The 12,465-nt window shown below is 36.8% G+C and overlaps 1 protein-coding gene across 1 annotated transcript in view; it reads left to right on the forward strand.

Annotated features, from left to right (window-relative positions):
* The window catches only part of LOC583055 (sulfotransferase family cytosolic 1B member 1), a 29,426-nt gene extending 20,177 nt beyond the window's left edge, over positions 1-9,249 (forward strand). The window contains exons 6-7 of the mRNA XM_782982.4: positions 193-376; positions 7,835-9,249. Of these exons, the coding sequence (XP_788075.4) occupies positions 193-376; positions 7,835-7,944 (294 nt within the window). The 3' untranslated portion in view covers positions 7,945-9,249. The remainder of the gene's footprint in view (positions 1-192; positions 377-7,834) is intronic.
* The last annotated feature ends 3,216 nt before the right edge of the window (positions 9,250-12,465 follow it).

Raw genomic sequence — 12,465 nt, forward strand, 5'->3', positions numbered from 1 at the left:
GTATAAGTGATGACTAGACACATTGGCTTTAATTTGAACGAACCATCTCCCCAACGTCATTCTCAATCACTTTTTGTTCTTCGTGTCGTTTTTTTTTTTTTTGGCGTTGTTTTGTATTGTTTCGTTTGTTTGTTTGTTTGTTTTTTATATATTTTTGTTAATGTTGTTATTGTTGTGTTTTCTCATTCATAGGAACCAGCAAAGTACATTCAGAAAATCTCATCTGGTATTGGTCGCCCTCTATCGGAGGAAGTCTTACAGAAGGTTGTGAAGTTCAGCCATATTGACGCACAGAAAGCCACATTCAAGAAAATGGCGGAAAGCGGAAAAGGGAACTTTGTAAAAGCGGTCGGCGAGTTTTCTTTTCTAAACACAGGTAATTTCAGCATTTTGTTTGATAAGCAATGTCGCTGTACCAAGATTATACCCTTAAATAAATTTATAGTATGAAATAAAGGTAGGTCTATAATATGTCTGTTTCTCAATTTATTTTTAAACATTGCAATTCAGTTAAATTGTTAAAAATCACAAAATAAAATAACATATTAGTGCGGTTTAAGATAATTTAGTCTTATACCATGTATGTATACATTTTTTTTTTTTTTTTTTGGGGGGGGGGGGGAATTATTCACTCTCGTTTATAATAACAATTAATATGAAACCACATGCATTACACGTACACACGACCACACAGAGAAATGTATATAAATGTTGACACTCTTTATTATTCAAAATTTCATATGAACCGTCAATATAAAATATAATAAAATATATATCAAATTAAAGGAAAATTAATACCCTACCAACATCAGCTAAGATAATGATGAACTTTTACGCTTGAATGGGCACATTCATTTATCTGTTAGAAGGTCTGATCAAGACAATTGCAAAAATAGAGCAAGTAGCTATTCAAACGTCATTGAACATAGGCCTATTATGTATCTGTTAGATATTCTTGTTCATCGATGAAAACAAAGAGTTGGAAAATGATGATGATTGACGTCTGGATATCAACTATAGTCTCAGGACTACATGGTTTTGAACAGCATGGTCAAGATGCCTCTCCTTCGTGTTTCTTGTTAATGTTTTTCTTCTTCTTCTTCTTCTTCTCTCTCTCTCTCTCTCTGTCTATCTCTCTTATTGTTTTAATTTGGCTCTACAAGATGGAAATGGTCGTCAACATTTAAATGGTCGGATGCCCGATTTACTTGCCCATTAATTGTCAAATGATAGCTTATTCGTGCGTGAATGGTATGATCTAAAAAAAGGATTAATATAAGTTTATTTTCAAGAAGAACAAAATCAGTATATATTGGATATTATTTGAAATCTTAATTAGGAATATAGTGTCCACTTTCTATCTTTTTTTGCTGAGTGTATATATGAAGTTCGCATAATGCATTTTGTTTCCGCTATAGTGTGAACGATACTATTCCGATGGATAAGGGTGTGTGCGTATGTGTGTACTTACAGTGGGATGGCGGGTGGATGGGATAGCGTGTATATGGCGTATGGCGTATGGCGTGTCGGGGTAGATAACTTTGAATTTGATGAATATGCTAAATGTATGGCAAGATTGTTTTGGTAAAACAACCAAAAGCAACCCCCCAAAACGCAGGATTGGGGCTACAGAGAAAGCGTAAAACTTCGAATGACATTAGCCCTCGTAGAATTTTAAAAGTAAAGAAGAAATGAAGAGATTGACTTACAAAGAAGCGGAGTGAAAAAAAAAAGAAACGATGGTCTTCTGTTAAATCATTAATAATCACATTTGCGTTTATAAGATGTACGTTCGGTTAAAACATACCAGGCTAGTCATGCCGCCAAACAAACTCCACCCCGACTCCAAATCGATCGATTTGTGGTCGTAGGGAGTAATGTAATCTAAAAATTTGTTCGCTCTGTTACCATTATACAACAATTTTTTTTTTTTATAGCGCATATCACTGCCTTGTCGTCTCTATGCATTTAAGGAGAGAGATATAAAACAGATACAGAGTTGCTGTGAAAACCCGACTTTGACTTAGTGAAAATAATGTTTAAACAAGTTGTTTTAAGGAGAGTTTTGAACTTACAAAAGTAAACATGCAAACCTCAGTAGCCAGCTTTAATGGACTGAGGTGCAGAAACACAGTAGCACTAGGATTGCGCCTGTTTATTTTAACAGCACATTGATTAGATCTTCCACAGCACTGTACATATAACTTCCTAACTTTAAAAGTACGAATATACACCGACAACAATGGCCTGTACTTCTGCAGAAATATTCTTCCTCGAAACAAATTTGTCCATCGCCATATTCTGACCATATATCACACCTAGGTTTCTGGCTGTTGTACTATATACATGTACAATTTTGTATGAAACTGGATGGGAATCATCACTGAGATAAAGGTAGTGTGCTGTAGAGAAGGCTCTGGTTCTGCTCAACATCACAACATAGCAAAATATTGAAAGTTGAATCTGAGTTACTATAATAGAATACTGCTGCTTTGCCAATAATCTTCACCAATAATAATGTGACACTTAAGATTCCATTCCGGTGACCTAAGAGACCCTACTGGCAGGTTGCAAAGAATAGCTTGGCCAACACGAAGCCACGCATGGATAGGAAATATTGTCTCTTCAGTGACTCTCCTCACTAATAATGAGGCAATCAATTGCGTGAGGTATTACTACTTTTAATCATGCTGTAAGTCTTGTCCATGTAGTAGAACTTTGGTCAACTCCAAAAAGTAGAATTAATCCCAAAATAAAGTTTCTCAAAATACACCTAAATTAGTAAGTGTTACCTCCAATAAGATCTGGCAACATGAATATGAATAGTGTAGATAGTAGTACTATCTACACAGGGCAACGAACTGTTGCTTCTCCCATTAATGATGGGCGAACTATCTTTGATCACGTGATTTACTTATGACCAATCGTAGAGCAAGATTCTTAGTATGTGGAATATAATAAGCAAATAACTACCGTTGGTGAAGGTGATGGGACAAACTAACACTTCCGAGGCGATCTGGATGTAGCTATCTTTCCGAAGCGAAGCTGAGGAAAGATAGCGAATTCAGATCGCCGAGGAAGTGATAGTTTGCCATCGCCTGAAACCAAAAGGTGATTATTTGCTTTTTATTCCTCATCGGAAACATTTCACTGGTACTAGTGGTAGGGTCTAAGAGAAAAACAGTCTAATTAAATGTTTAGGCCTAGCCTAGTTCTAGACTAGATCTAGACTTCTAAGTTCTACTGCTAGTACTAGTACTAGTAGTAGAACTAGCCTAGACCCACTGGATTTAATTTTAATTTTAAGATAGCAAGCATGATGGAGGGGACGGGGGTTGATCTACTTACCAACAGTGCTATTCCAAATAGGCTAACTCCATGAAAATTCCATACTAGCACTTAGGCTTAGCACAGCAGGTCTAAAATGAAAGTTGAAACTTGACTCCAACTCCGAGTTAAAACTTGTCCAAGTGAGAAAAAATCCAAAAGTACAATTGAAACTTTGTAAACTCCAAGAAAACTGTAACTAATGATGACGAAACACTAAACGAAACAGTGTAAAAGTCAACGTTCTAAATGCGCAAAAGAGTCTAACGTCAGTCAAATATGTACACGAACACAAGAACTAGATTCTAGATCTATAGCCTAGTCTAGTTGTAAATGTTTACAGTACAGTTGTTGAACTGGAAAGTTAAGTTCCGGTTCTGATTTTGCACTTGCACATTTTTGTTTTCAACAGGATTAGAAACAATCGTAGACTTTTCCGTTTGAGCTAGCAAACGATCCATTTGACTGTTGGAAATATCCAAGAAATCATCAATATCTTCATCATGTGTTGGGGTTTGAGTAGGACTTTGTCGGTCTGGCTGTCCGTGATCAGCCGCTCCTTCTTGAACTTGAAGACCAAGGGCTGAAGATATTGTGTCACTCATATTCATTTTTTGTTGGTCGCTCGTTTGGACGTCATGTTTGATGCTGGTTTCAGATCTAGATCTATGTCCTGAAACAGTCATTATGTCCCTTGAAGGAAATCCGGCATGATCAAGTGTGGTGATCGACATTGCTCTCAAGCAATGACTCGTGTATTTAGTCGAGCACCCTGCTTCATTGCTGATTGTCTTCATAAAAGTTCCAAGAGTGTGAATTCCGATTCGAGCATTGTCATACCATTTTCCATCCTCTCGTGCAGCTTTTCTTGGTTTTTGCCAAAGATATGGCAGTTTCAGATTTAGTTTAGATTTGTATTTCAGAAGTGTTGCAACAGGGCACCTACTACTCCCAGGAATTTCGAACATACGTCCTCCTTGGCTATTCAAGTCGTCGTCCGGGTGATTTTTTGTAGCTTTGTCGACTATACGGAAATAAAGGCGACCATTTTGTTGATTGATTGATTTTTATTCGACAAGCTTCCAACATACAACAATATACAATAATAACAGATCAAAAATAAGTCAGCTTGAACAGGATAACCCACGAAAGCTCGAGAGCTTATTTCCAGTGGGGTCCCTTACAGACATGTATAAAATTAATAAGTTAAAATAGTAATATTTACAGACAGATAAGAAAATTAAAAGAACTACTTATTAAAGATAATAATAATAATAACAACATTAAACTGATGATAGAAATGATATTAAGTACAAATGAAGAAGGAGAAGAAGAAAAAGAGAAGGAAGAAGAGGAAAATAATGATGAATTTGTAGAATTTCTATAACGTACGAAAACATAATTATATACAACATGAAAAAGTATGAACCGACAGAAGAATAACAATTTCAATCATATAACATGTCATTCACTTCTCTTCTCTGACTGTCAAGTATTAGGTATTCCTTTAATTTCCTCTTAAAATGATCATAGTTTCCTATTTCTTTTAGACCATTGGGAAGGGAATTCCAATGTTTTATGGCATTGTAATAAAACGAATTTCCAATACTACCTACTCTTTCTGGTAAGTTAAAGTTGAATCGTCTATTTCTTGTATTATAATCATGTACGTCAGTAACAAGATCGAAGTTGGATCGAATATAATGATTCGACCTAGCATGATATATTTTATGCACGTGATGCAATACGAGTTGTTTTGATCTTTGGTCGACTTCAAGAAAACCAGCTTTAGAAAGTTCGCTGTAGCCAACATGAGTTCTTGGACCAGAACAGTTGATAAATCTCACCATTTTGTTCTGTATAATCTTCAACTTCTTTTGATCTGACTTGTTTATGTTACTATACCATGCAGGGTTAGCATAGTCAAATAAACATTGAATAAGAGCAAAACAGAGTGTACGTCTTGCTTTTAAATCCATACAACTTTGATATCTGTACAAAAATTTCAGACGAGAATTTGCTTTTTTTACAACTGATTCTACTAAAGATGAAAATGAAATTGCGCTAGCCAACTCAATGCCTAAATACTTCACAGACTCTTTTCTCTTGATTGCTTGATTATTGTGTGTCACTTTGAATTCAAATGACTTTTTAGAACTACTTTTAGAACAAAATAAAATGCTTTCTGTTTTTCCCAAGTGTAAAGAAAGCTTATTATCAGTCATCCAATCGACACACGTAGACAGCTGTTCACTGAGCTTTTCCTCAATATATTTAGGATCAGGATTTGAATAGAGTAGTACGCTGTCATCTGCGTACAATAATAGTTTGAAGTCTTTTATACAAATACACATATCATTTATATAACTTGAAAATGGAATTGGGCCTAAAATGCTTCCCTGAGGAACACCGCATGTTATAGGCATTAGTTTGGAACGAATATCATGAATGGCCACTACTTGGTGCCGATTAGATAAGTAGGATCTGAACCAATCTAAACTTGCCTTATCAAAACCCATTAGTTGTAACTTCTTTAATAAGACGCAATGATTAACTGTATCAAAAGCTTTTTGCAGATCAAGGAGCACCATACCAACAAAGCGCCCTTGGGAAGTTTCTCTCCTCAAATAATCAGTCAAATGAATTAGACATGTTTCAGTCGAATAATCATGTCGAAAACCAGATTGAAATTCATAAATTATATCATTTTCTTTGAAGTATCTTTCAATTTGAACACAGACCGATTTTTCTAGAATCTTTGATGCTACGCTTAAAACACTAATAGGTCTATAGTTGCTAACATCAGTTTTATCTTTCTTTTTATAAAGTGGAGTCACTTTTGCTATTTTCATATCCTCTGGAAAAGTACTCGTCAAGATAGATAGGTTCATTTAACTTAGAGGCTTAAATAAAACCTTCGCACCATCTTTTAGAAATTTAGCTGGAATCAAGTCTAACCCAGTACTTTTTGATACATTCAACTTACGTAACTCTTTGAAAACAAATTGTTCACTGATTGGTAATAACTCGAAGCTGTTTTCACGTACACCTTTTCTTTCGTAAAAGTCACGAATACAATCATTGTCTGCGCTGAAAAAGTCTTTGGAAGGGGGGAGTTTGTCTACTAATTTGGCAGCCACATTTGTGAAATGAGAATTGAATTCATCAGCGATGGCCATCTTATTACGTTGTAGTCCACATGGAGAGTCCTAGTCTAGACTGTCTTGAATCTTGTTCATGTCGGTTTCACTGACAGGAATATGATGTTTTACGCCGGCTTTCCCCTCCTCCTTGAGTTTCCGAAGGACGGTTTTGAACACTCGACCAGACTTCGCAAAGTTGGTATTTTTAATGATGTCTATGTCTCGCAAATTCAAAAAATGTCGCTGCAAACCATACCTCAAAGCCTGTAGAGATTTCTTACTGTATGACTCTCCATTTCGCGATTTCACACCAACATAAATAAAATCTCCCCAACAGTTGGTCTAGTGCTTTCAAGTCCATGTCGGACAGTTCGTCAACATTTATGTCTCTTGCAGCATCACAATAATCCTGGAATACTTTCAGGCTCAATTTAAGTTGTCGCTTTGTATTTTTGCTTTCGCTGTCCAGCAGAAAATTGTCTAAGTCAGCCTCACTTAGGAGATCAAATCTTACTTGTTCCGCCATTTTAGAGCAACAATTATTGACAATAACACAGTAGATCTAGGCCTAAACAACGTCAGTAACAAACAGCTAGCAAACGAAATGTAGGCCTCCGCACGCCTAGACTAGACTCTATAATTTATAAAATCCAATCTGTAATTCGCGCTGCATCACCGCGGTGGCCGCGCGCGCCGTGATCGCCTGCTGCGTTGAACTTTAGTAAAAGTGCGTTGCCCTTTGTAGATAGTACCTCTATCTTCAGTGAAAGTGCGTTGCCCTGTGTAGATAGTAGTACTATTCTCCCATCAATGATGGGCGAACTATCTTTGATCACGTGATTTACTTATGACCAATCGTAGAGCAAGATTCTTAGTATGTGGAATATAATCTGCAATAATACAGCAAAATAGCAAGAAGATGGAGAGATCGAGGCAGTGAGGCAGCTGAAAGGCGCTTGACCCACAATAACAACACTAACACTACACTGTTGTCAGTGTGTGGTGTAATTTGTTGGTGTGCTTGAACTATTATGCACAAGTCTAAATTGGTTAATCTTCCTTAAAAATGTGTGTCATGTGCCTTTACATTTTAACATTTCCTGTTGCTGTTTTATGCTGCTAAGTAGATTTTTTTTTTTAAAACCAGATCCCAAAGTCTTTCTAGAAATATACTGAAGGGCAATTTCAGCGTGTTATTGTATATTTCATGAATTGCCCTTCAGAAGATTTTGAAAGTTTTAGAGTATCGTGTTTGCTATTCAGCGAAATCACAAAAAGAATGAAATAATTTCTACAGGGATATTTTTAATGCGGTACTTGATTACATTTTTCTTCTTTTTACTCGTCTTCTCCCTCTTATCAAGGTGTAAGTGGTCGTTGGAAGAACTTCTTCACTGTGGCACAGAACGAAAGCTTCGATGAATGGTATAAAAACAAGATGGCGACCACTGATCTCAAGTTTACTTTTGAGTAACCGAAACGCGGCTTTGAAGTTCTGTTAATGATGGAATTGATTCTTACACATGTAGAATCAGACTCAGCTATATAAACTGTTGATGCAGAGGAGGGATTCCGCTTTTAGGAGTCGCATTAGGGCTCACTTATTTTGGATTTGAATCCACTCCTACTTGTGATGAAATCCACTCAAAATTAGTGGTTGGATAACTCTTCTGACGGTGTGGCCACTTCAAAATGAAGTGATCCTTAATATAACTTCCCGAAAAAAACTTAATTTCCACAAATATAATGATACACAAACATACTAAAGTACATTTAAAAGAGTGATAAGCAACGACAAATAAATCAAGTTAAGTATATATAGTACCGACTGACGACCCCGTGTAAAACATTCGGTCTCTTATCTAAATGTGAGTAGGTTATCAGTGAATATGATGTCTGGAAGTTATTTTTTAATCTGTTGATATATTGATTATCAACCATTTCTTATGAGTCTGAGCCATTTATTTTTCGACATGCTTATCAGACCAAAAATTTGTCTGAAGTTATTTTTCATCGATCTTCATGCATCTTGTTTGAAAATTCCAATTTATTTCTGAATTTTGTTTGTTGTTACATCGTTTAATCAAAACAAAGGTGATGTTTGATTACATATTGCAGTCTACAACCTCCACATTGAGTTTAACTTGAAATCCAAATTGACATGTCAATATGTTTATTTACGTAATAAAAAATAATCACGTATCTGTTTTGTTATGGTTTTATGGGTTTGTTACTCTTTAATCATTGTGATTAGATGATTTACTATCCGTACTTTGGCTTTAGTTTGCGAACACGTTTAACGATGTAATCTAACTCGAAATCTATTATGTCTTACAGATTCTCATTCTTCTAGCCAGTAATAAGAATTAATTTTGTTTATTTGTTAGTTTCCTATTTACTTTTGTTTCGTTTTGTTTTAAATGATTTCGTGCGTACGGTCCTTGTAAATGAGAGTACGAGAACTGTTCCAAATTCACTCGGGGTAAACTGTCAGATTTAGATAAAAATACAATGGGCATCAAGTTGTGCTTAAAAATAAGCTTGAGTTCTGGTAATGATGGAAAATATATTATCACAGAATCCAACAAAACTTAATACACTGAATGTTCGAGATTACATAGAAATGACATGTGACAAGCGATTTTGGGCTGAGTAATGAGCATAGAAAGATAATGGCATCAAGGTGAGTAGGCCCGACACCGTGTGCTTAACACAGGTCACCATGTGCAAATTAGAGTTGTTTTTCCTTTTTTATGATTTCCAGCAAGTTTTTGTGAGTTTTTATTTTATTTTACTGGTTCAAACAATTAATATAATGCAGGATAAACAATCCAGAATTAATTATAGTCATGTTCTCTCGACATACAATTCCCATATACCAGAGCTCAAGATAAGCTTTGATATTCGAAATTCTTGAATACAGAGCTCGCAAAGTGTGCCGAGAAATCAACTCAAAAACAACAATATTCAAAGAACTTTCGAAGCGCATAGAAACGAAATATCATAATACATCATAACATGTAATGATATATATTTTAATTTTGATATATTATTGTTAATAATAACCATTTTGGACATTATGATGATCTATGTTTGATTTACTTTCTTTCTTTTTCATGCTTATTTCTATATGTTACTCATGCCTATTATGTTTTCTTTGTTTTGATTTTATTTGTTTATGTTTGCAAATGTTGTGATTTGTTGTATTTTGTCACTGGATTTTGTTCGTATAACATGTATATTTGTATTCATTTTACGGACTTTCTGAAAAACGGCCGTTAAGGCTGAGTGGAGTGACCGTGTTTAAATACATAAATGGAATGAATGAAGTGAAATATAGGCATGATAGAGATGTGTTTGGATTTTCGTCAATAAAATTGAATTTTTGATCTGACTTTGCATCTAAGCAGTCTTAGAAATGAGGTATTGAAGCAAATATTTTGTCCGATGCTACTTTGTACAACAACATCCAAAGTATGTTTAGGTATGACAAAGCAGAGCATAAATCATTTCTTTTGAGCATTATCTTTCTGTCATCGACAAATACAGTGAAGTCATGCAAAAAAAAATTATTAATCATTGTAAATATAAATATTTTAACTGTAAACAAAATGTATGTTTAGAGGATGACATTTATCATGAACGCCTTGTGAACGTAGAGAGTAATGTTATAGGCGGATTGAGGGATAGAAGAAGGGGAATAAGTTCAACCAGGAAGTGGGGCATTGTTTGCAAATGCATTGATTTGATCATTGATTACAATAGGCCTACCCTAATGACCCAAAACACAAAACCGTTTGGCGTCGGCCTGAAGTCGGTTCGGCGGTGTGACTGAAGTATAAGACGTGAGAGAAGAGAATAATCCCTATAGGCCTAGATGAAAGAGGGTTTGAGCGAGAGGAGGGGAGAGTATGCATAGGCCTATACTGGGCATGCTAATGCAGCCTCCCGGGAATTTTTTGAAATTATTAGTAGGTCTTTAAGGGCAGTGAGGTAGTCAATTTGTAAAGGTGGTCAATGAACTTGTATTGCTGATTAACTATAATTTCAATTGTTCCCCATGATAAGGTGCATTATCTATTTGCTCCCGCGCTTCGCTCGATCTCAAAAATGTGAAACTGGGAAGTTAGTGATTATATGCGCATGAGGCGACTCACCCCCCCCCCCCCCCCATCGTGTACTCTATATCACACTCACAAAATACACAGGTTATTTAATTAAAAGGTATAACCTCAACTAAAGAGCCTAAACGTAATATAACTTCAGAGCACTCTAACTATGATAAGTTTATATATTTTCTTGCTAAAGATTTTGTAAATATGTTATAATAAAGGTATCTGTTAATGCAAGTAATATGATATCATTTGGTGGAACCTGTGGGCCGGGTCATCGGGAGCCCTGAACCTATTGTATTGTATTTATTTGTATTGTATTCAATTTCCGTCAATTAAAAAACAACAACAAAATATACTTCAACAATCATAGAGACTAACTAATCAAAGGAAGGCGGAAGGATGGCCCTATTCAGCTTTGTTAGCATAACAACGCTGTTTTACAGAGGGGTCCCTAAATGTCCCAATAGGAAATGCGTCAAAAATCACGACGGCCTATTTTACTGACTAAAATATAAAAACATATATTATAATTGAACCGAATTGTGATACTCATGGATAGTGAAACGTCCACCATCATCATGAGAAAATAAAAAAGTATTTTTTCTTCCTCGCTAGCTGAAATTATTTTGACAGCAAGGCGCCCGGATATATATTATATCTTTTATTTCGAAATTGCATTGTTACCGCGCTCATTACATTGAGAAACATGATAAATAAGGCCGCAGGCACGCCGGAAGCAGTTTGGGATGGGGGAGGGGGGGGTAAACATTCCAGGGGGCTCACCTTTCAGGGGCAGTGGCGTAATGAGCAAAAACGTTTGGAAGGAGGGGGCAGAGGAAAAATCTGCATCACCACCACTCTTACACGTTACATGCAGGCCCCGTGGAACGTTTTTTCAAAGTGGAGTAATTAACGATCTGGTAGAGCGTAAATTCGCGTGGGGTCAGGCGCGGATCCAGGCGTGGGGCGGGCGGGCCTTGACGCCCCCCCCCCCCCCCCGCAAAATAAAAAAAGAGAGAGAGAAGAAAAATAAGTGAAATGGAAAGAGGAGAGAAAGGGAAAGAAAGAAGAGGAAGAAGAATAGAAAAGGGGGGAAATAGATCAGGGGGCCGAAATGATAAGAGAGAAGGAAGGAAAGGGAAAGAAAGAAGGAAAAGAGTAGATAAAGAGAAGGAGAAGAAAAGAAAAGAAGGTCGATATCAGTTGCAATTTTCCCGCTAACAAGTTGTGGATCGGGGGGGCAAAAGGCCCTTGCCTCGCCCATGCTAAAAAAAGAGAGAGAAGGAAGAAAAAGGGGAAGAGGAGAGCTAAAAGGGAACACAAAAGAGCAACAAGAAGGGAAAAAAGGGTGAAAAGAAGGGAAGATCAGTTGCGGTTAATCCCGCCGACAACGTGTGGAGCGGGATGCAGGCCGAAAGGCCCTTGCCTCCCCCCATCGAACCCAAAAGAGAGAGAAGGAAGGGAAGGGGAAGGGAAAGAGGAGAGAAAGGGAAAGAAAAAAAAGAGAAAGAAGAAAGGTAGGGGAGATCAGTTGCGATTTTCCCGCCGACAAAGTGTAATGGGAGGGGGGCACTGGCGTACTGATAAGGGGGCTTGGGGGAATAAAATTAAAACGTGGTTTATTTCTAATTCCGTAACGGTGGTTTACAAATAATGCTATTAAAAATGACATAATTTTCCGAGAAAATGACAAATTCCTAAATTTACAGCCAGGCAAGAAATATGCTTCTTGAGATGCCTACATGTCAGGGCCTGCGGAACGGCGGGGATCGGGAGCCTCTAGCTTCTTTCTCTAATAATTTAATGAAACATCAAAGCTTCCGCGCTTCGCGCAGGAGGGGGGTAAATGAATTAAGACAAGGATTAAGAATCGAGAACGG

This window comes from Strongylocentrotus purpuratus, unplaced genomic scaffold (assembly GCF_000002235.5).
Source record: "Strongylocentrotus purpuratus isolate Spur 01 unplaced genomic scaffold, Spur_5.0 spur5_scaffold_4, whole genome shotgun sequence".
NCBI lineage: Eukaryota > Metazoa > Echinodermata > Echinoidea > Camarodonta > Strongylocentrotidae > Strongylocentrotus > Strongylocentrotus purpuratus.